The sequence below is a fragment of the Chamaea fasciata genome, unplaced genomic scaffold (genome assembly GCF_029207755.1).
Source record: "Chamaea fasciata isolate MVZ Bird 193981 ecotype frontalis unplaced genomic scaffold, bChaFas1.0.hap1 SCAF_4, whole genome shotgun sequence".
Taxonomy (NCBI): Eukaryota; Metazoa; Chordata; class Aves; order Passeriformes; family Sylviidae; genus Chamaea; species Chamaea fasciata.
Window position 1 is genome coordinate 72,414,832 of NW_027094089.1, and position 24,297 is coordinate 72,439,128.

At 42.1% G+C, this 24,297-nt stretch overlaps 1 protein-coding gene across 4 annotated transcripts in view; it reads left to right on the top strand.

Annotated features, from left to right (window-relative positions):
* The first annotated feature begins 472 nt into the window (after nucleotides 1-472).
* The window catches only part of SSBP2 (single stranded DNA binding protein 2), a 137,607-nt gene continuing 113,782 nt past the window's right edge, over nucleotides 473-24,297 (top strand). For all 4 annotated transcript variants that reach the window (XM_066181951.1, XM_066181952.1, XM_066181953.1 and 1 more), the window contains exon 1: nucleotides 473-583. In XM_066181951.1, the coding sequence (XP_066038048.1) occupies nucleotides 525-583 (59 nt within the window). In that variant the 5' untranslated portion in view covers nucleotides 473-524. The remainder of the gene's footprint in view (nucleotides 584-24,297) is intronic.

Below are 24,297 nucleotides of genomic sequence, written 5' to 3' on the forward strand. Positions count from 1 at the left end.
GTCTCTGTGGGGTCCCTTCCCCTGGGGCACCCTCGGGGGTGAGGGGTGCGAAGAGACTCTGAGGGGTGCGTTTGTGGGCTCGTTTGTGGGTGGGGGGCTCGGTGCGGGTGCCGAGGTGGCCGCCCCGGGGGAGTCCGGCGGGGACACGGAGCGACCGATCCGGCGGTGCTCGAGCCGGGGCGGCCGGGAGTCCGGTCCGCAGTTTGCGTCTCTCCGGCGCGCTCCTCGCTCGGCGGCGCGGCGGCGGGGGGCGCGGCGGGCGCCGGGAACAGCCGGTTGTTTAAAATCCTTCTCGAACCGTTTCTAATTCCCCCTCGCGCGGGGAGGGCGGGCGGGCGGGAGCGGCGCGCGGGGGGGGGCGGGGCCGCGCCCGGCCGGATGCGCGCCCCGTCCATCACCGCGCGGGGGGCGGGCCCGGCCAATGGCGGGCGCGTGTGCTGCCCGTCACCGTGGCGACGGGGCCGGTCCCGGGGAGGCGGTGATGGGTTGACAGGTGCGTGACAGTCGGGAGCTTCTCCGCAGGCATGTACGGCAAAGGCAAGAGCAACAGCAGCGTCCCGTCCGACAGCCAGGCCCGCGAGAAGTGAGTGTCCCCCTCGCCCCCGGCCCCCGCGCGCGCGGCCCCCTCACAAACTTTGCGGCGCTCCGCGGCCCGGAGCTCCGCCGGCTCGGTGGCTCCGTGTCGAGGGGTCCCCGCGCCGGGACGCGGTGTCCGAGCTCGGGGGAGGTGGCGGCGGCGTCCCACCGGCCCGCCCGGGACGCTGCCCCGCCGTGCCCGCCTGGCAGCCCGGCCCCGCAAGGTGCCGGGACCCCTCCGGTAACAAAGAGCGCGGGCGGGGGGCCGGGGCCGCGTCCCGCCGCGTCCCAACTCGCCGCCTCGCAACTTTTGCCGCGGCCCCCCATTGTTCGCTCTCGGGGGGCTCCGCGCCCGCCCCGCCGCACAAAGGGGAGCGGACACCGCGTCCCCCGCCTCCGGCCGGCCGGGCCCCCGCTGCCTGCCCAAACTCATGCTGGGTTTGATTATTTTTTTTTATTTCTAATTGCGCGTAACCCGCCCGGGCGAGCCGCGCTCCGGCGTTCTCCTGCCCGCTGCCCGACGGGGAGGGCTGGAGGTGCCCCCAAGCCGGGCACCGCCGGGAAAGAAAGCCGGGAAGGAAAACCCAGTTTTTTGGGAATGGACGGCGTCTCCTCAAGTTGTCCTGGAGCGGCCGCGACTTGGCGTGACCGAGGCTGGTTTTGGCACGGAGGGGGTGAAGGGGGAGGAAAAGCCTGTGCGAGGAGGAGGAAGAAGAGGAGGAGGGGGACGAAGTGTAGCGGAGGTGGAAAGGTCGGGGTAAGGCTGCTGAGGGGTCCGGAGGCGGAGACCTTCGTCCAGAGACCGGGTTCGCACCTCGCTGTTCCAAAAATCGCATCGCTCCAGAGCGGGTTCAGCACCGGGATCTGCGCTCCGGGCACCGCCGAGGAGTTTCCCTTCAGGCAACTCGTCTTGAACCTTCACCTAAAAGTTTTTTTTTGTTTCTTGGGTGTTTTTCCTTTTTTAGGTGTGTGTGTGTGAGTTTAGGAATTTTGGGTTTGATGGTTTTATTTAGTTTTTTTTTTTTTCCTTTTTTGTTTATTTTTTTCTGTTGGGTTCTTTTCGTGCGTTTTTATTTTTGATTTTGTTTGGTTGGGGTTATTTTTGGTGGGTTTTTTTTTTTTTTTTTTTTAAAGACTTCCTAATTCCAGAGGCTGGCATGCACGCTTCCTGAAACAGCAGCAGGCCAGGCATCTGTTTCTATAGGAGAGGGAGGTGGTAGGAGGAATTGAAGGGGTTTGACAATTTCACACCTAACTTTGCCACGGGAGAGTGGAGGGAGACGGAGGCAGCCCTGACGGGAAGCGTTAATTGCTGAGATAGAGCGGGAGACACAACTTGGGCTCTGAAATCTGATCAACTAGTGGCACTTCTTAGTTCCAGTGGAGAGATAATTTTAAAAATAATTGCTTAACCGCCTAGTGGAAGCACTGTTTATTTGTCTTAGCAAAATTAGGGAATTAAACCATTTCCTCGTGCTACATGGTTGCTGGTATTTGTCAATACACTCGGTAAATCACTGAAGGGCACAGTGGGATCTCACAGTGGGACTAAAAACAAATCCATAGGGCTGCTGCGCATCGGATCAGATGAAGATCATGTTGTTTTAATTCTGCTTTGCAAAAGCTACCCAGTACAAGCCACACACAGGAGTGCTCTGGTCGTGGGGCTGAAACTTTAAACGATTTTAAATCGTGTTCTTTCATTGTAGCTGATTTTTCTTCGGGGTTCTTGGTGCTGTAAAGCTCATAATATTTCGTTTGGTCTGAAAATGCTTAATTTTCAGGGCAAGCTTTGCCAAACTGACTTATTGCCAAGTAGCAACTGCCCTCCTAAGTAAAGTTTGTGAGGACCTGCTAGATGGTGCTGTTCGATTTAAATACGCGTTGTCTCCCACTTCGAACTAACAGCTGGAAACGTGGGCTCCTCACGTGTAGATTGTTTTATTGAAAACACCAAAATGGTTTGATTTTACATCATGGACTTGACAGGTCAGAAGCTTCATGGTCGCATCTACTTAGGGATGAACTCAGCAGAGACTTAGAAACATCCTCTTTCTCCCCCTCCTCCTACCTCCAGTGGGAGGAAAAAAAATAAAAAAAGCTTTGAGACTTGCTTTGTGATGTGGAATACCATTATGTATAGTCTACATTCCAGATTTTTTGGTATTTCATCTGTTAAAGTTTCTTCTTTCTGATCAGATCACTTCCTGATCTGATCAGAATGCCATTTTCATGTGCTTTATTTCTGACTTCCAAAAAACTGTGGTTGCTTTTTTTTTCCCCCTCTTAGGACATTGTTTTACAGCCACGCGATGCTTATCCCAAGGTGATGCATGAGTTTTTGTTCTGCTCTAAAAGAAGTGACTGACCAATTACATATCTCTACAAAAATACAGCTCTGACTTCTGCATGAGACTCTGCTATTTGGGAAACCACAGAGAAAAATACGTATGTTTGATGGATACAATAAGTACTTACTAATTCAAGAAGAGTGGGAATATGTTTAATATCAAAGTTTTTGAACAGAATATTCAACCAAACACTGGTGTGTCTCCTCAAGATTTTAAGTGCCTAAAGTATGTAGCCAGTAACCAATCTCCAAAATACACTTGTAATAATTGAGGAACTAATTTTTTTTAAAAAATGCACTCCCTCAGTTTTTAATGGCCTGATTGTGAGGACCATGTCTCTTCCCCATGAGGATGTGTGCCAGTGAGAGGACCGGGGTGTGAAAAGCTTATTTACCAAGTGTGGAAAAGATGTGTGTTGTTCAGTTGCTGTTAGTGATATTTGTTGTGATATATTTTACAGAACAACCCAGTGCCAAGTGTGTCTTGTAGCATGGTGTCTTGCTGTGTGCTACATTCAGTATTTGTGTCCTTTGAGGTTATGTAATTACTATAAAAACGAACAAGTTTTGCCAGCCATTTGTAATAGCCCTTGGCAAATTTTCAGTTCCAAGATGGCATTTGTTTTATGGTCCCTCTCTTTGTTCCTTTCTGCTTGACCTCTGGGGTGAATTGCCTGTGTTATTTAGCTTTGCAGCACATGTGAAGTGTGAGTAGATGAATTTGGGGGCAACAATACTGAATTTTGTGCCAGAGAGGTGCAGCACAGCACAGCCGGGTAAAACACTGAAGATGAGAGCACACTGTGCCTGTGAGGCGTGAGGAAGGTGAAGAGACAAAAATCACAAGAGTCTTTGTGTCCCTTCCTCTCACTCTGGAACAGCTGTGCCTTAATTTTGGGCTGTGTCCATCCGAGTTGCTCAAGGATAGGAAAGTTGTGTTAAACAGTAGCTCCTCACCACACTGCTGTGCTGGTACCACCTCAGACCCGACTAGATTGTCAAAGGAAAAAAGACTAAAAAGTATCCACACATCCTCTATTGTTATCTCTTCACAGCAACTGTGAACAATCTTTTTTATCTCCCCCCCCCCCCCCCTCCCCCCATTCCTTAAAATAGGACTCTTTCAGATTAGGAGCTTGGACCTGCCAACTCTTCACCAAATGGTGAAACTTTGTAAACTTTTAATCTTTGAGGGAAGGTGAAAAAAAAAAAAAATAGACCAGACCACATAAGTTCCACTTGCAAATGCAACTATCTGTTTATATATAAATAATACTTCAAGTTGAAAATACATATGTAGAAAAGCAATTCTAAAAAGCAAATAAGGAAAACTAAATTCTGGTGGGAATATATGTTTTGAGTTCAATTTTTTTTTGTGTTCCAGTGGTCTTCCAAATTAGTCCTCTTCCCAAGAAGTCCTTAACCTTCTTGGGGCTTGGCAGACACCCAGATTTTGGTTAAAAACTGACTGGATGACTAGAGACTGTGACTTAATTTGTTATAAAAGGATGCCTTATCAAAACGTTATTTCTCTTAAGGTCTGTTTTGAGAGGTTGTCTGTTTGTGTGTACAGTTTCTTTGAATGAGTGGAGTTCTTTGGGTTTCTTTTTTTGTTTTTTTTCCTCCTCAGATTTGAAAAGACTGCATTGCACAAGTTTACATATTTAAGTCCCCTTTTTCCACTGCGGTGTTTGTAAGCTATGTAAAAAATAAGATTCAAATTAAAAATTTTCTGGCTTCAGTGATGAGTTTGCTGCTCATCCCTGGGAAATGGCCAGCTAGTTGTTAAGTTCCTAGTGGCAAAAGATACATCAATTCCACCCCACCAACCAACCCCCCCCCCCCCCCCCCACCTTTGGAAGACAAATCTGGTAGTTTAACCCTCCCTGTTTTAGAAAGTTTGGGTTTGACATTTATCCGTCAGGTCTGACTTGTAAAAGTTGCAGTTGTGCTGCTCAGGGATTCTGTGAGCATCAAGCATTTTAGAAGAATATACCTTTTAATAAGCTGTGTAGAACCGAGGACTCTGGAAATCGTAGCTATTTATCAGTATTTTTTGTTGGCCATGTGCTCCAGGTGCTCCCTTACTCTCCACCGGTGTCTTGGGAGCACACGAAAATGTTTCAGGTAATATGTGTGCTGCCATTCAGAATGAACAGGTAACAAAGAAATTCATTCTGCTTAAATTACAGACATATGATACGGTCACAAATATTAAAGCAGCCAAGATTTTAGTACCTTTGCCGAACTTCCACTGTTTGGGTGGAAGTTACAATGCAATATTGAAGCCTTATGCCGATTTATTTAACTTTTTTTTTGTGTGTAAAAGATCAGCTGAAATGTGGCCCATTTTAAAAACAGGGCAAAGACAATACATGTTTTCCAACATTTAAAAAGTTTTCTCAACTTTCTCTGTGGAAGACTAATGATACCCCTCTCCTTAGAAACACTTGAAATCTGGTTGAAAAAGAAAAAGATGAGGAATTTGATTCCAGAGATGTGTCTTTCTCCCATTTGCATGACAAAGCATCTGAATTTAGCCAGGATACAAGGCTTTTCAAAAAGATCCATTTGCATATGCTTAGGGCTTACTGACTGTAATCGCTGAATATTTCATCTTCGCTGGGAGGCAGCAGATCCTGGGATCAGAGGGGAGGAAAATTGGGGCTGGGTGGGAAGGAAAGTGGAGGAATGAACAGCTGGAGCCTGCAGCTGTGAGGTGCCAGGACACAGGGATAACTGGGAGCACGGAGAAAACGGGGTGGAAATGACCAGTCTGGAGAGGGGAGACAGAGAATTGTTCCCTAAGAGAACTGGCCCCTGGGATTGGGGGTCTGGCATCAGGGATCTGGGAGGAGGCTGCAGCAGCTGGACTAGGGACACAGAGCTGGTGAGAGGGAGCAGAGCCAGGACATCCAGGAGGCAGGTCAGGAAGTGGGAGGCTTTTGTTGAGTTCAGAGGAACATTCTGTCCCTCCAGGTGCTGGGAAATGACCATTCCTTTGCTGCCAGGAAGGACTTGAGAGAGCAGGGGTGTAAAATTCGTTGTCTCCAAGGTAAAACCGACCCACACCTATGAGATGGCAGCTGACTGAAGGGTATGTGGCAGTCCTGAAGTTGTGTCTCAGGGATATTAGAGCCCCAGGAGGGAAGGGTAGTATTTGCCATTCAGAAGCAGCTGGAACAGTGTGTCTTTGCAGTGTCTGGGTGCTGTACTTGCATTCCCAAAATTGTTCTCTTAACTTGGAAAATGCAGATATATACTGAGCATATTTCTCACTTTGCCCTCATCTGCATGCTCACTGATTTTTTCCCTCCTCTGGAAAAAAGAAAAAAAAAAAGCTGAGGGGTTTTTATTGTGCGGGGAAGAGCATTGTTTTGGTAATGAGCAGCTATTTGATAATTTGCTGTTTTGTTGTCTAGCGGTTTGTGCCTTATGGCTGCCTTGCTGTTTCATAATACGGCTGTCCATACAGGAAGATTGTGTTGTTTCTTTGGTGCCCAGCTCCACAGTGTCTGAGCTTCACCTCTAAAAATAGGCATCAAGCCACTCCTGACCGACAGCCAGTTTGGAAGAGGCACTAAGATGCAGAAAAGCAAAAGACAAAAGTGTTCATCGGTTATTGGATGCCAAATTTGAGCAATGTAGCCCTGATTTTTTTTTTTTTTTGTCTATTGGAGTATCACATAAACCAGAAATACATGCATATAGACAGCTTCCACTGTCTCTCTTGCCACAGGATGAGATGCCAAAGGAACTTGTAGAAATGTAGTATTTTTGTGAAACTGCTGTCTCTCTTGTGGATACACTTCATACTGGAAGATGCACTCGGAGTTATCCAGGGTGGAGAGTTGCACACTCACCTGCAGCAGGGCCTCTCCAGGCTGCTGTGCTTAGGGAGGGAGACTCACAGATGCATGGTTCTGTGGTTTGGGGTGACTGAGCACAGCCACTTCATGGAATGGTCACTGCCCTGCACTGCCTCGTGTGGTGCTCTGCAGGTATTGAGCAATGGGATCAAAACATCTTATTTTTAAGAATTTTCTGCTAAGGCTCCTTTGGGCAAAACCAGATGACGTTTTTTGTCCATCAGTGTTCAGGAGCTACATTTACAGAGCCTTCCAGCTGTGTTGCTTGAGGTTAGGACCACTTGTTTCCTGCTTTTTTTGGTGCACAAACATTCCAGAGAGGAGCACTGGTCCAGGCTGAGTCACAGCTGAGGGTTTTTTCTGCTCAGTTGAGCCATTGACCCCTAACACCAAGTTGTTCAGGCAGTGGGCAGGTGTTATTTCAGCTCCTGGGAGAAAATCATCCTCAGGTACCAACAAAGGTGTTAATTCAGAAATCTTGATGACCTTTGTCCATGCCTCTACAGTCTTAGAGGTACTTCTCACTTCCAGTTCCAGGAAGGGAACAGGTGAGAACATAAAATGTCCCTTTCTAAGAAACTGAAGTATGGCTGTTGTCAAGACCATAGAGTCCTAGCTTTTCACTTTCCATCAAATATAAAAATAAACTGAACATTTTTGTGGTGGGTCATTTTTTTTCCCTTTCACACCTTCTGTGGATCTTGCTTCTGGACTGTTTGGGTTTTTTCTCCATATTGTTAGTAGCTTATCCAGAGCAGAATGAAATAATTACCTTTCATTTGACATAATATGGATAAAACAATGTTGTTAATACTCCCTGGAACACTTCCATGTTTATTGTTGTTATTGCTGGGGGAGTTGTTTGTTTGTTTGGGGGGTTTTATTTTGTTTTTTAAATAATCCATTTTTGCTGTCATACGCCCTCCAGGTTCTTTTTGCAACACAGCTGCCTTGCCAATTATTCCCTATTTCATATTTGTGTCTTTGATTTCTAAGTCTGAGCATGGTGCTCCACATTTGCCTGTATTGAATTTTCTGTTATTAACTTTCTGTATTCTTTTCCTGTCCCCAGAAGAGCTTGTAATCTTTCCTGATTTGTCATGTACACTTCTGTGTTTCTACATACCACTCATTAATAAAAGTCTTTTAGTGGGGTTGGCTTAGGGTAGGAAGAGCTTTCCTGAAACATTCTCTCTTCTGTAGAAACATGCTATTAGTGACTCTTCCATAATTTATTTTATGTGATTGTATCTTGAGTTTTCATTTTATGAAGATGTTTGCTGATGGAGGCATCATCTGATAGGCCAAGAGTGTAAGGTTAAAATATTTAACTTTTCCACCTGTTCTTCCTTGCCTACTGCCCACTCTCCCAGGTGAACCAAACTGAGCTAGCATTACTTTTTCTTGACAGATAATGTTGCCCTCTTGCCTTTCTGTTCTGAAAGTGTTTCTATCCCTTGAAGCCCTTCCTTTCCTCTCCCTTTACCCCTCCATTCCTTGTGCCCAGTGTCACCTGAGCCTCTTGTGGAGAAGCCTTTGGCTCCTCCAAGCCCCAGCTGCTCGCAGCTTTGACATACACATCTTCTCTCTAGGAAAACCAGCCTAGTTTGTGATAAAGGAACAAAAATTTAAATTAATATAATTTATTTTTCTATGTTTTCTCTAGGCTTTCCAAAGTTCTCTCAAGCTTTCTTCAGGCAAAAGTACCCAGAATTTTTGAGGGTTTATTTTTGAGTTGGAGCCACCTGTTAAAGAAAACTGTGACACGACACCTTTTTTTGCCCTGCCTTGTTTCCTGTGCAAATATCAATTGAAAATTAAAAATTACAAATTACAATTTGCAGAAATCCTGATTTCAGGAATCACATTTCTGATGGCAGGTATAGTTTTTCAGCTGTGGTTGTGGATAGTGAGGGTTGTTTAGCCCCTCTGTGCATTGAATTCATGGGCTATTTTACCCCATCACTGTTAGGCTTTAAATCTGCCTAAAACTGTCTTGATTTTTTTGGGGTCTGGTTGTAGTACAACTCTTGGTGTTTACCCCAAACTCTTAAGGGGATTGATCAGGCCTAAATTGCCAATGAATTCCTAACTTGCTGCTTAGGCTTGACTGTTTCTTTTCCTCCTTTTTCCTCTTCCTAAATAAAATACTGTCTTTGAAAGAAATTTCTATAATGAAGAAGAACTTTAGGAAGTTACTGATGACACCGTGTCCTGTGTGTTACATTATTTCCATTTTGTTTCCAATGCCTCTGGGTCTTGGGAGAGATTTGACCCTCAAACCAAACCAAACCAAACCAAACCCCTCTAATTTTCATAGGAAGAATCCAGTGTTTTGAAAATACAGAAGCAGTAAGTAATCAGTAAAAAGGAGTTACCAGTATATGTAAATTCCAGTGTATGCAGCTCTATTTTTATGTTGCTATTGATAATGTCTTGTTACAAGCAAGTGCATTTTCATATGCATATAATGAGTTTTGAAAGTTAACAAGAATGTTCCACAGCTGGAATTAATCATTTTTACATATAGTAAAAGAAAGTAAAATACTGTCTGTTTTCTGTGATAACTTAATTCTTATTAAAAAGTGTTGGGTTTTAGTCTTGAAAACCTGTTTTAGAGGTTAGGAAAAAAATTCCAGCAACATCAGTGGCGAAATGAAGTAGCCTTTGTTCCTTTCCTTGGGAGGGGTTGTGCTTTCTGACTAAGATACTGGAGTGCAGAAATAAAGGTGTAACTCCTTAATAAATATGTTGTTCTTGAGAGTGTTGGGACAGAGTGGATCATGTGGCTGACAGGATGTGTGATTGTGTCATAAATACAGGGAGATTTGTGAGGATTGAGGTGAGGCTGCCCCCATGATGCTCTTCAGAAGTTTGTGGTGCTTTATCAGATCCCTGTAGCAGCAAGAGGAGGATTTGAGAATCCAAAGCCCCACTTGATTCTTCCATGCTGTATATGTTATTTATGTTCTTCTCCCAAATAACTCTCAAAGAGTGAGGGTGAGCCTTGGATGGCTCCTGTCTGGGTCAGCCTTTGGGTTGAGGTGCTGGTGGGGAGGTACAGGTGTTTTTTGTGTGGTTGGAGTGTGGGTGAGTTACTGAAATTTTATCAGGTCTGTCAGGAATAATGAAGCTCCCTTGCCAAATCTGAAGCTGCCCTGGAAGTGAAGGTTATGACTCCTATTGTGCGTTTCTTGAACTGTTCGGCTCCTTTAATTGTTTATTGTTTAATATTCCTTGAAATGTGAATTTGGAGAGGATACATGTACATGAAGGTGATGTTCAAAAAATAAAAGGCATATGTTCCAGCCCAAGGCATTTCGTTTTCCTGTATCTTTGTATGCACATTGTAAAATGATACAAGTGTAAGTTGATTTTCTGTGTTGAAGTATATGATCAACAAATACACACACAGAGCTTGCACACAGAACAGTTGGTTAACAGAAATACAAAGCTGGAAAAGATGAAGGAGATCTTCTGATCAGGAGATGAAGAGCAGTGTTGGAAGTTTGGAAATGTGCCTCTGGTGATGGTAATGGGCTTGAGAGCAGATCTGAATGGTAAAACACCTTGGTGTTCCTGACTTCTGATGCAGCTCCTCAAATCCAGTGTCACTTCTAATTTTGCTAAATGTACGTCTAATTCTCCGTGGAGGAAAGGTGTTTACTTTTACAAGACTATTAAGTGTAGACATGTGCATCCACAAACTTATTTATATATACTTCAAAATATTTTTAGAAATTATATGAGGTATTATAATGCATCAAAACCCAAATAAACACACAACTCCAACCCCACATAAAACTGTCTTATGCTTCAAAGATGCAAGACTTATTTAAGTTGTAGTTGGGGAACATAGAAAAAGTGAATGAAAAATCTATTTTGAATGATTTCACATTATCCTAAATATATGATTAGAAACAAAAGCAGACTGGAGAACTGGATGCAGATGCATTCGTATTAAATCCAGTAATTTTAAAAAGTTGTTTATAAAATGTTACCCATATTCCCCAAACAGACCTGCAAGTATGAAGTAAATGATTCCAAACTAGGAAATAAAAGAGAAGAATAGAAGTTGGCCAGTGTCAGTCTCCAGTTCGGGGTGGGATTACTCATTTAGGAGAAAAAAACCCCTCAAATAATAGAAGATTTTCTTGTCATAAACCAGAAGTATTTTTCCTGTAAAACAATGTAAGTGGATTGAGCAGTTTTTCACTCATATCACTGTCTAGTAAAGCTCTTACAAAATACTTCAAGAACTCAAAAAAGGACTCTCTGGTTTCAATACTTGTCCTGGAAGCCAAATAAATGCATTTGAAAAAGCAGGGTCATGCCTGCAGCAGCTTGTGGGAGTACCTGTTCCATATTTCAGAGAGCAGGTCTTGCATAAGGGGCTCCCTGACAGAACAGCACTGGGGATGATCAGCTGCAGCCACAGGGAAACACACAGAGCTTGTGGAAGTATTTTGGTATTTAGTTTCTGTTTAATTTCTCTTTGCACAGTGTACACATTCAGTGGGCAAGGCATAATTAGAGGGGCTCTCTGGTGTGGTGTGTTTTTACGGAGAGCTTTGCCTTCTGCAAATGGTTGTGGGCTGGAAGTGAGCACAGGCACTTAATGCTCAGCACAAACATTGGGAATCCTCAGTAATTCAGGGCACAAGTGAAAAACTAATTGAGGAAAGTGTAGGGAAACCAAACCCATGGCAGTGTCAGATGTGCCTCAGCTTCCTGACACCTTATTCTGGGGGTGTTGTGAAAGGAACCAAGAAATAAGATTAAAGGGACCAACAGTGCAACTTGGCAAAGTATTTGCTGTGTATTCTGTAGCCTCAAAATGGAAATGTTTTCATGTTCTTCCTGCCTTTGTGATTCGGTTGTGGATTTCAGCTAAGCTTCAGTCCAGTTCTGTGACAGGCAGTTTTTAACAAGCTCATAACTTTCTTGGTGTTTCTCATTTCCCAGTTCAGGACCATATTTAAAGAGTTAACATACCTGAAAGAGAGAGGCCCATTGCATTGTCCCAGCACCAGTTTTTCTCACTGTGTTGCCTGTGTTTGTGTGTGTTTATAGGTGTATGTATGAATGTATATAATATTATGTATCAAGGGTTGATATCTTTGTCTTTAGAACAGGCAAATGGGCATGACTTGTGTGTGTTGAATCACAGAAACAGATTGGTTGGGAAAAAAAGACAGTTTTGATTCAAATATGGAATAAAATTGAAAGGGGCATTTTCAGAGTTAATAGAGTAACTGTGCTCTTGGTCCACTTTTGAGCTGGTTCAATGTCTTACACCCTTGTCATCGTATGGAAATACAAAATTTAATGTGTCCTACCTGTTAGTTGTGTAATGACTGTAGTTACCTCACTAAGGCTGAATTTATGTTCAACACCTGTATTTACTTGTCTTTAGGATCAATATTCAATGCCTGTATTTACTTCTCTTCAGGACTAACAAAAGGACTACACAACAATCCAGCTTCTTAAAGCAAAGTATTTGTTTAGAACAGTGTGAATGAAAGCCTCTGAAAACAGCAAAAGCTGTCCATATTTTCTGTGTCTAACTTTTTCTATGTCCAACTTTTTTCTGCCTGGGAATGCACTACTCCTCTAATGCTAATCTGGTAGAACAAGTTTTTAATTTCCCCATCAAGCTTCTATCCATGTTTCTCCCTGGACAGCACCCCCAGCAACTGACAAAGTTTATCCAAAAAAAGAGTTTTTTCTTACCTTTTGACAGACCAAGTGATCTGAAGAAGTTTTGGTGCTCCAAAAGCTTATTCTTTCTTGTTTGCCTGCTTTTTGGTTTGTGGCATTTTTATTTCCCTCCAGTTCTATTGACTCTGCCTAGGTGTATGACAGAACCTCACAGTCTGGTTCCAGGGCTTGGGGCAACTCTGAAAGCAGCATGAAAACCTGGATGAAGGGTTCTATTCTGGAGGTGGTGGAGGGATCTCAGATTGGTGGAGATCTTGTGCTCTTAAGCTAGCTGGCAGATATTTTAGCTGAACATGAGCATTTGAAGAGGACAGGACAAGTGTACCACTGTTTAAAACAATACAGAAGCCATCTCAAGGATCGGATTGTGTTTGTACCCTCTTTGCCACACAGCCTTATAGCTGTAATGGTAACAGATAAAAATTCTGTGTTCTAAGCTGATACACAATGTGCCTCAGATGTGCTGCGTGGACAAACCTTCCTGTCTTTTCCCTCAACTCACTGTTCAGCACAGGAAGCTTCCCAGAACCTCTGTGTCATCAGCCAACATGTAAAATTGAAAAATTACTGTTACAGGCTGTTAGGAAAAGTTCTTCCAGGGATGTGATACAATCCGTGAGTTATGCTGTGACACTTCTCCCTGAAGATGTTGAGGTGTCCTTACATTGGAGTCAAGATTTTTTCCCTTTGCATTCAAGATTAAAGTTTGGTAAACAATCATTTTCCAGCCCACTCCTACTGTTCTGTATTTGTATTCTAGAGTCCAAGAATATTTCTTTCTGAGGTGTGTGGGATCTGAGTATTTCCTAGTGGCAGAGTTGTTTTTTTTTTTTTACTTACGTCACACAGTTTGTAAAATTAAGTAAATTTCATCTGTCTCTTGGTCTTTCAAGTGATTTTCAGATACAGACTTGAGCCAGTATTCTCTTTCTTTCCTGAGTTTTTATTTATACAAGAAAGGGAGATGTTGGTGTGCAGAAGCATCCTACTCTGCCATGGGATACTGCAGAAAAGGAGGCACTGGAGATGACTCTGGCAGGTCCAAACCCTTTTGAGTGTGTCTGGCGTGTGACCCAATGTGATGCACAAATGTCAATTATGTGATTATGAAATGGTGAGTCTTGTGATGTGCTGTAGCCAGATCATTTCTCTTTATGCAGGATGCTCCATCCAGAATGAAGGAATGGGATGCCATTGTAAATTATTTTCTGATTTAGTAGTCCTAAGACACAACGTTTGCTGTGTTTCCTCTGTAGCTGAGACAAGCCCATCCTGCTCAGCTTCTTTTTTCTTCTGAGTGTGGAAGGCTGTTAAATGTAGGTGGTTTGGGCTTGCTTTTTGATACCCTGCCTGCCCAAAAATGAAAGAACTGGGTGATGTGCGTGTGTCTGCTTGCAAATCAAAGACAAGCTGGTTCTGCTAGTTCTGGGTTTTCTCATTGGACTGCATCAAGGTAAGTTTGAGAAATATGTAAGAAATAAAGAATGCATCCCGCGTCTGGAAATATTGTTGGCTAAGAGGTGAATTTAAAATATCCATAGCCTTGCAGTTCCAGCTGTAGGTGTTAGGAGCCTTCTGGAGGAACAACCCACTAACCTCAGAAGGCTCCAGGAGCAGCCATTTACTCAGTGTTGTCATTTACTGTCTCTGGAGCCCTTCAGGAGGCACAGGGGTCCCTCAGGCCAGGTGCGTGTGTGTGAGACAGAGCTGTTGTGGTGTCCCTTCCAGGAGCTTAGCCAAAGCTGGGAGTTGGTGCTCTCCCAGCAGGACTCCTCGACTGGGTTTGTATCCCTGTCCCCCCTCCCCTCCTTCCATGCACTGTGTGCTGCATGTTGAAAGGGGTGAGTCACCTCTTTTATTATGTTTTGAATACTTTTCTCCCAAATGTAGTTTATTTTCTGCAGGGAAAGGAAAGAATTTATGCTGTCCTGGTTCCTTATTTTTATCAGAGCTCTTGCTAACAACTTCCAGCTGAGGGAGTTCTTGATATTTTTAGCCTGAGATATTTAGCTATTTGAGCCTCTCTACATGTTTTCCTCCTGGTATATATTAACTGGAGGGGGAGGATGGTTCTTGTCAGTTAATATATTCATGAGCATGCCTGCCAAATTGCCCACACTGATTCCCAGGAAACTGAACACTTCAGAGTTGGGGGGAAGTTTGAGTCTTGGTCTGAACTATTTACATCAGCTTCATTACTCCATTCTCTGACTGATGCTGCCATAGCTGTGTTGTCACTGAAGCTTCCTTTTAATTTTAAGAGGTGGTGTTTGTATAAAAAAATAGATGTAATTGATTTCTGCTTAAAAACACAAAGAAGTAAATAAACTAAAAAGTAGAGAATCATAAAATGGGATATTACATTAAAAAATATAGTTTCTTTGAAAAATCTTCCTTCTCTTTTTTCTTTTTTCCAAGCAGCAGAATCCTCACTCTTATTACTAATGTTACTGTTTCATTGGTTGTCTGGTGTGTGGTCTGATGGAGTTCTTCAATTTTCCAGATATTGTACTTGATGGCACATCTTACATACAGCATTTTGAAGTTTCAGAATAACCTTACCCTTCCCTGAAACCCACATGAACACTGTTTTGAAAGAAAATATTAAAAATTGCTCACATTGAGCTTTTGCCTTTAAGATCCACTTCAGCCTGTTTAACCATAATTTCACAGATCTTACCATCATCAGTTCTTTTCCCTTTCCCCAGCAAAGTTCCAGACTCAAGATGAAAAGCTGTAGATTTACCTCAGTGAAATGTAGTCATTCCAGCAACTGCTCCAGCGTTGTTCCTGTGGGGCCTGGGAGGTGGGGGTGAGAGGGGCAGGTGGTGAGAATCATGCTCAGTTTAAAGTGAAAATTAAATGGCATTTGCTGTTGAATATAAATGGACGATGGTGTCTTTTCTCTGCATCCCCTCCAAGGTGTTTGTTTACATTGGACAATACATCCCATGGCCCCTGCTCTGCAGAGTGAGGAGATGACTCTGCCTTCTACTCAGAGGCTTTGTCTGGGTGCTCTGGTTCCAGTCTGCCCTACAGCAGGAGCTGGAGCTGCTCAAAGGCTGCCGCAGCCACCAGCATGTATCTATCCCATTAACTGGGACCAGCTAGGCACATATCTGCACTGGCAAGCCTACAGCACCTCCTCACCACCCAGCGATTCCTTCAGGGATCCTGAACCTTCCAGTAGCCATTGGCAAAGCTGAATGAAGCCTTAAAGTTGGCACCTAAAATAGTACTGTGGGTGGTGGGGTTATTTTTGGGGCAACGTGCCCAAAGGCTTTAAAAATTTTTAACATATTAAAAAAAAAATTAAATATTTATTTAGTCCTTCCTGTCCTCCTCCTCCATGAGAGTGGGTAGTCACAAGTTCCTCCTCAGACACAAATCCCTGCTAGATGCAGTTCACTATAGGTGCACCAGTTTTGTTTCTAAAGACAGGTTCATGTTGTACCCTTAGCTATCACCTCAGCCTTTTGGCACAGAGGGTCTCTGTGCATATTTGAGTGCATATATACATTATAAAAGTTTTTTTTGGTGAGCTGCTCTTGTTTGGAGCTGTCAGTCTCCTGCTTGATGATGAGTGAGGCTGGTGAGAATCTGTGCGGCAGCACTACTACCTCCAGAATGCTGTCTGGTCCGTGTGAGGGCTTCTCCATGGAACTGAAGGATTAACCAAATAATAATCTTGAGCTTCATAGCAACTTAGTGAGAAGTCAAAATTTCATTACTTTTAATTGTTTTGTAGCAAGCCAGTATAATCACACTGTTGGCATCTTGGTTGTGGAAATTTCTTTCTCTTTGCAAATCCAGTTCTAATACAGTTTTTAAATTTTTTTAATATATTTTGCTGACTGAATTTCCTATGCAACTTCTTTTAAATTGCCGTGCAAGTTGCAGGAATCCTAATAAACTGAGCAGCTGACTCATTATTTTTGCCATTTGTACAACTTTTTTTTTCCAGTGGTCCTTTGTAAATGTAACAGTTATATAGGTTTTATAAAATGTTATTAAAAAAAGAAAACACGAATTAATCTTATATTTATCACAATAAACATGAAAAGTTCTGTAAAATCCTTGCAGGAAAAGGATTAGTTACAGAAAAGCTGCAGTGAGCAGCTTCAGCTCAGTGTATAAAAGTTTGGTATTCTTTTTTGAAGCTTATATTTTAAATCTCTTATTCTGATAATCATCAGGCCGGCTCTTGCTTTGCTGATGAGAGCTGACAAGATCGTCATCCATGTGATTTCATTTGTTGTTTTCATGGCAGCCCTGGGGAGGGAAATAACTGGAGCAGGAGTGAAGCTGTGCTTTCCTCCAGAGCAACTTGGGCATTGAAAACAGCAGAGATTTTAACAGATAAATATGTATGTATGTAGAATGCACATATAATGCGGGCATCAGCAAAACCCTTTAGCCCAGGTGGGATGAATGGGAGACAATCATCGTCCCAGGGACCAGGTGGAGCAAGATACACTGGGATTTGGGGAACTTTCGAGCGCTTTGTCAAACCAGTCGTTGTCCAGTGTCTCCTCTTAATCTTCCATCTGCAGATTACCGGTTTTGAAATTAAATCCTGCTGTTGTAAAGTTTGCACCCGCCCATTGTTCACCTTGAAGGAAGTGTGAAAAGCACTTCAAGGGACTGATGTTCCCCCTCTTACCTGCAAAGGTCACAGGTTGCATGAGAAAGGGAAAAGCACCAGCCTCAGGAGCTGCTCTGAGAAACTGTTTTTAGAATTAACACTTGGAATAGAAGCTTCAGGGGAGCATATTCCTAGTTTGGGGTAGTGTGTACTGAATGCTTCAGCTCGAGATTGAAATCAGAAAGAAGTACTGATATTTGGGGTGGTTTTTCTTTGTTTGTTGTTGGGTTTTTTTGTTTGTTTGTTTGTTTGTTTTTTGTTTTTGTGTTTGTTTTTTTGTTGTTGTTGTGGTTTGGGTTTAGTTTGAGTGGGGTTTGTGGGGGTTTTGTGTTGTTTGGTTTTTTGGTTTTTTTTTCTTTTTTCGTTGGGGTTTTTGTTTGGTTTGGTTTTTTTAAAAAATTTTGGGGCGGTTTTGGGGGTTTTTTTGGAGAAGGGATTGGTTTGAGGGGTTTTTTTGTTTGTTTTCAGTGTTTTGGGGTGCATGTGCTAGGTTGTTATGATGAGGGTGATACCACCTCAGGAACTCTCCATGCATGGTCAAATCCACATTCGTTTTATACTCTATCCAGGGCTTTGGTGCCTGTGTGTATGAATAGTGCAGGTGTATGAAGTCTGTAACAGTGATTAGTAACTTTCTGAATCAAAACATCACATCTTTATCAACATTTGTTGTGGAAACAGCTGACACATATTGAAATGAGAACAGTATCTTCTACTGTTTAAAATGAAATCGTTTTGTAGGCTTTTGAGTGAAAAAAGCAGAAAAGCATGTTCAGGTCTGAGTTATATGATGAAAAATTGCAGTGTCTCAATAACCTTTACTCTTGCGTTCCTTATAATTATTTCAGTGATGTTGGCTAAGGATGAATATAAAAAGAAATTGTTGTTACTCCTTGTATTTTCCTTCCAAAAAACCCACCCAAAACTTCAATATTTGGATAGTTTAATGAGATCATCGCTGTAGAACTGTGATCAAACTCATGAACAAGCAGCAAATGTTGCTTTCAGTAATTCCATATGAGGTTTTCACAAACAAGCAAGCAGTGGGTCATGTTTTTTAAAGCAAATGGGTAAGCTTACTTGAACAGTGAAAGATACTGAAAAGAGTTTCCTCTGTTTCAGTTGAGTGGCCTTCCACCTGAGAAGGTGGCATTGACTCTTTTAGCTTAGATTTTTAAGTGTGGCATTGAGAATTGAAGACGCCAAGGGCAAGACTGGGTTTCCTGAGGAGCCTTTGTGGCCAGTGCTGGTGAGCAGCTTGTCCCCGATGTCTCCACAGGTCTGGATGGGAGATGGAGCAGGGTCTGGCTTCTCTTTTGGGGTGGCAGAGCCCTGGGAGAGTTGCCCAAGGAGGGTCTTGGAATCCCTCTCTTTGGAGACATTCCAAGTTCCTGTGTCCTGTGGAGGAGACCATACCCCTCCTAAATACCCAGGAGACAAAAAAGGTGTGATAACCACCTGGACTCTCTTCCTGTGCACCAATCAGGTCACTGCTGTCTTTGTGTGGAGGGGAGGAGTGGGCTTTGTGAGATGCCACTTTTCTCTTCTTGGCCGTAACAGATCTGGTTGGTTAGAGGTTTGGTTTTCCACTTTTTGGATTGTCGGGATGTCTGGGGGAAAGGCCCAGTAAATGGCAAGCGCTCTTAAATTTGCTCACCAGGAGTCCCAGAGCTCTCATGGGGCTTTAATTTGTTCTGGTGGTTGATGCACATAACAAGATACCTTTGAAAATATATTTCATTAAAAATTATCTCTCTATGGCTGTTGCACCTTCAGGGAGGATTGGGGAAATTGCAGAAATTCCCAATAGAAATAATTTATAAACGTAGGCTGCATGGGGCTCAGATTTCAGTTACTTTCATGGCAGCAGGACTTGTATACCTCCAGATTATCCCTTTTCTTCTCATGCTACTCCTTTTTTCCTGCAGTCCCACATTTCTAGGGATGAAGAGAGTCTGACAGACACCACAGAGATTAACATTTCTGAGTGCTTATCCATCTCTTGCAGTCTCATGGTTGATACAGTTTGAGGATTACCCACCTCTTGTCCTTTTTCAAGGGCATTTCATTTTGGAGTTTTTGCCATTTCCTTTGGGGCACAAGAAGCAGAGTTCCTGCGTTTAGGTTACAGTCACAGTAAGGTTTGTACTCTCCTGGAGAGAGGGAGCAGTGAGGAACCACTGAGTGGCCACCTCCTGAAAAATAAGGACATTATTCAGGTCAGAAGCACTGGGAAAGAAACACATTGTGAAATAATGAGCAGTTTTTATCTGTGCTGATCTTGCCAAGGTTGTCTTGAGGCTCCTGTTGGACTTAGCAGATCTTTATCTCAGATTTGCTTGTTCAGTTGTTATTCCCATAAATGCATTTTTTTCCCCCCCACCTAAGATTTTTGCTTTGTAGTCTAAGGACACCTTCAAAGCCATGCATCTCTCAGGGGACTCGATCTTCAAAGGATTGGATAGTTGCATGAGAGTCCTGGAAGGGTTGTGTTCATCACCCTGGAGGGTTCTTAAGACCTTTTTAGTGACTGCAAGTCCTGTGTGGGCTTGTCTTGTTGACCAAGCAGAGGAAAGATTGCATCACCTGTACAGGCATAATGGAAACACCAGGAAATTCTCTGCTGTGTTGGCACTTCCATTTCCTTGCTAGAAAGAGACCAAAAGCTGCTCGTAGGGGATGTTGAAGTTCTTGCACCTCAGTGTCATCACTACAGTTGTTCTTTCCTGCTGCTCTCACCACCAGCTCTGCTCCTCAAATTCCCATCTGGTACCTCTGTCTATCCAGCTCTGGGCTGTCTTGCCAAGGATCTTAAATGCCATGTAATGTGTGTCATCCTGTGGTTATTCTTCTGTGTCTTTCCTAATGGTTTCTTTTACCTGAATGTTCTGTGTTAGCTCTGCTTACTTTTTTCTTACACATCTTAAAAAACAATGATAAGTCTTGTCTTCATTTGTGAACTCAAAACTTCTTTTCTCTTTTATTCAAATTACACATTTATTCCCTTGTCATCTTTCCTGTGGCCTCCATATAAGAACCTGTTGGGTTTGTTTTTCTGTTTGTCCATTCATGTTAAGTGAGATGATACGTAGAAGGCATAATTGAGATCTGAAGAGGACATTCTATTGTTAAGGACGGGCATTTTTTACATGCACAAAGAGCAGCCTTGACTGTGATTAATATTTCTCATTGACTTTAAACAGATGAGTAGTTTTGAACTGTGTTGAGTTAATCTTACACTGTGAGCCTTTCCTGGTGCAGTGTTTCTTTTCTGAATGAATCCAGACCACTGGGAGTAAGGAGTTAAACAGTCTGTGCTGTTTTATTCCTGATTAGGATTTTTTTTTTTTTGCATGTGGTCTTACTTGCAGTTGGTTCTCCTGAACATGCTGTCAGAGATGAGCAACACAAGCAACACATGTAGCACCACTGATATTTTTGGGGTTGATGTTCCATCAGTTTGCTCAGATCTTGTGCTGCTCAGAAGAGATGTATCCCATAAGGAAAATTCCATGAGGAAAATTCTGAGTTTAATCAGAAAAATGCCACAAGTTGTAGCAGTGTTACAAAGCTGTGGTTGATTACTCACTGAGCTGGAGAAAAATCCCAGAAAGGAGAGGTGCCAACAGCAGACTTAAAAACTTAGAGGGAAGTGTTGCTCTCTCTGTCTTGCCATTAAGGATCTTTCCTTGTGTTTTGCTATGGTGTAAGTATTTGCTTTAAGTTTAATGCAGTTCTCACGCCAGAAGAATTAACATTTATTGAAAAGATTAAACTAGTGCAGTGCCAGAAGGAACCACAAAATGCCTTGTACATGCTAAAATTATTAACTGATTTTAATACTAAAAATATAAAGAATATTAGCTGGTCTGAAAGAGAAGACTGACCCTCAGTTAACTTACAACATTATTTCCAGAGCTGTTGAAAACTAGAGTGGCAAAATGCACAGCTTTCCTAAAATTTTCACTCACTCCTGGGGAAGCAAGGCACCCTAGGCAGCCGTGTCTGGGGTCATCTTGTTAAAAAGAGTATTTGTAAGGCACTCCAGCCTATCCAAGGCGAAAAACTTCCCCAAGAGATGCATGACAGAGATATGAAAAAACCTTTCTATTGTACCTAAACATGGCTTCAGTTTTGTTAACAGTGCCATCATAACCATTTTACATAAATTTCTGGGAAATCCCCTGCATAATACAGAATTCTGAGATAAATGATGGACTGTGCTGTTTGGCTATATTTTTATATCCCCAAATGTGTGTTGCTGTTAAGTTCTTAATAAGTGGGGTTTGCCTCTTAATGCAGCAGTTAAAATTCCGCAGACGCCTTCGTTGTGGGAGTAAAGGCCAGTCCAGTCATGCTTTATAGTAAGAGTCCATTTATAAATTGTTTATAGAGGGCTAATAAATAATTAATGTCTGTTATTAAACAGGTTACAGGCATGAAGAGTGTGTATTATGTATGGCAATAAGCACACAGTAGAAGGTGTTAAAGACAGTGTTTTGTCTAACTGCTGCCCTAAAATCCATAACAAATGACCCTTTGTTAAACATATATATTAAACATTTGATTTACTCAATGCAGATTTATAAATACTTTATAGTTAGTACTAAATATAATTCCAGGACTTGACTCCAGCCTTCTGGTAAAACCCTTCTGAGGAGGGAATGGCTTTTTGAGGTGAAATTAAAATCGAGAGCCTGTGAATGCCTGGTGCTGTGCTGACAAGCTGTCTTCTTGTAATATAGTAATAAAAGGATATTTTTAAAAACTAATGAGTGTTTTCTAAATGGACACAGGACCAAGTCAAGCATCAGTAATTTGGAAGATAAAGCAGGGTATTTTAACTTAAATACAAGATTTAAAGTCTCAGTTTGAGTCACGCTGAGAATAAGAAGTTGTATTCCTAATGAAAAATAATTTCTGTGTTTAAACAGGCAGTTACATTTTCTTTCTTTTTGGTTTTAATGCAGTCATCTTCTGATGCAAATAAAAATGTTGCATTTAATGTACATTTCTGTATATATGTACAATTTCTTGTGAGATCTAGAACTAGATCTTCTAGTTTTACCTTTTCTTTTTAAGAGAGAAACTTTTGCAGATACAATATACATAATAGTGAATTATTATGTCAGATATATTGTGAAGTGTTTTTTTGGTCATGGATCTTTGTGGTGTGCCTTTCCTTGTCCTGTTATCTTTAATGGTAGCTGGTTGTTTTATTCATTTTAGGTGTAGTCTGATTTCTCTGTTTCAATCTGTCTCCACTAGATGTGAGACAGGACTGAGAGATATTCACCACTTAGCTGAGAATTGAAATTTTTGTGGGTTTTTTTGCTCTGTTCAAATCAAGTGAACAGTTAATGCAGAAAGAGGAGAGTTCCTGAGTAAATCACAAGTGTTGATTTCCTTTTCACTTTAATGCTATTCATTGCAAGTTTAATACCTTTTTCTTCACTTAGAATTTTTGCAGTTGCTCAGAATCATGCATCAATACTTTTTTTAAAAAAGTGCATCTTACAGTTTGATTCATAATTTTTCTTCATAAAAGCTTTATGTGGCATAAACATAGTTTCATAGTGATTTGAACATCATGCATTGTAAAACTGAAGTGGTTGTTCCTGAAAAATTCTATCTTTGGCCTTTCTATGTATAAGAGGTGAAACAGGGAGGCATAAATTGATTTATTTGTGGACACTGATAAAAAATATATAGTTGTAGAAAGAGTAAAAGGATCTTGATAGACTTTTGTTCATCAGTTGGTGCCAGAAGTGGCTTGTGCAAAATCTTTGGTGGAGTCTTGGAATGTCTCCCTCCCGTCTCCCACCCCTGGCAGTACCAGCACTCCACCACAACGCTGCAGAGATAGTGCTGGCAGGCTGCAGAAAAAGCAGCCGTTAAAAGCAAGTCTCTTTCCCCTTCCTTCTGCAGGTAAGAGTCTTGTAGAAGACAAGGATCAGCAAAGCAAATCCCGGTTCTCTGCTGTTTGTAATTCCCATGTGCTGACTTCTTACATGGAAATCTACTTTTGAGAGTTTCCAGACTAACTCAAGATTAGTTTCTCTTTTACTGCTAAGAAACAGGGAAAATGAAGAAAGGAGGATAAAGGAAATAAATGAAGCATGGAATAGCAGTGTAATTATCGCAATGTGCTCGGAAGTGTCCAAGGCCAGGTTGGATGGCCTGGAAGATGTGGAAGATGTCCCTGCCCATGGCAGGGGGGACAGGATGAGTTTTAAGGTCTCTTCCAACCCGAACCATTCCACAAATCTGGTGTTCTCTGTGTGTACTTCCATGGCTCAAGATCAGAATCTCTTTAATATCACATAAATATCTCAAGTAAATTTCAGGTAGTGTGTAAACAGCATCCTAAATACAATTATTTACAGAATCTTAATATTCTATTCATATTAACTTAAGAAGTGAAAAACACTTGAAAGTTATATAAGGTTTTTTTTAATGAACTTTTCTGTGTTCTCAAGCAGTTTGATTAGAATTCTTTAAATGTCACGGAGAAGGAATGAAAAATTGTGCTCAGGCAGAGTTTTGAGTGTGAGCAATAAGCAAACTGGTGTTTATATTTAATAAAATATTTTTGAGTTCATTTTGAAAGTTAATTTTTTTGCTCTATTATTACAGAGGATTTTTATATGAAATGGTTTATCACTCATGATATATTGGAAAATATTTTCTGAAACTCTCCTTAGCAAAACTGCCTGAAGTTCTTGCATAGAGCTGACAAGTATTTTTAATCTGTAAACCTTTGGCTCCGTTAAGACGTCTTCACTATCTTTGTCTTTTTGATCACAAGCTGAGAGTTTTAAGTACTTTTTTGTTATGCCTGAAGTGCCACGGATGGTGATCCCCAGGCGTCTTGGTGCTTGGAATTGTTCTGCCATGGCTGTGGTCAGGTATTGGCTCAGTCAGGTACATTAATAGGTACATAATGTTACAGCACATCAACTCACTGTAGCACAAACTTCTGGAACCTTAAATTGTCTGGCTGTGAACAGCCCAGCTGGATTTTTTTTCCTTAATATTTTTTTCCCATTTTTTTCTCCCTCTCATTTTTATCCCCCCCCCCCCCCTAACCTCATGTATTTATTTATGTTCAATTTTGCTTTTCAGTGGCAGCTCCT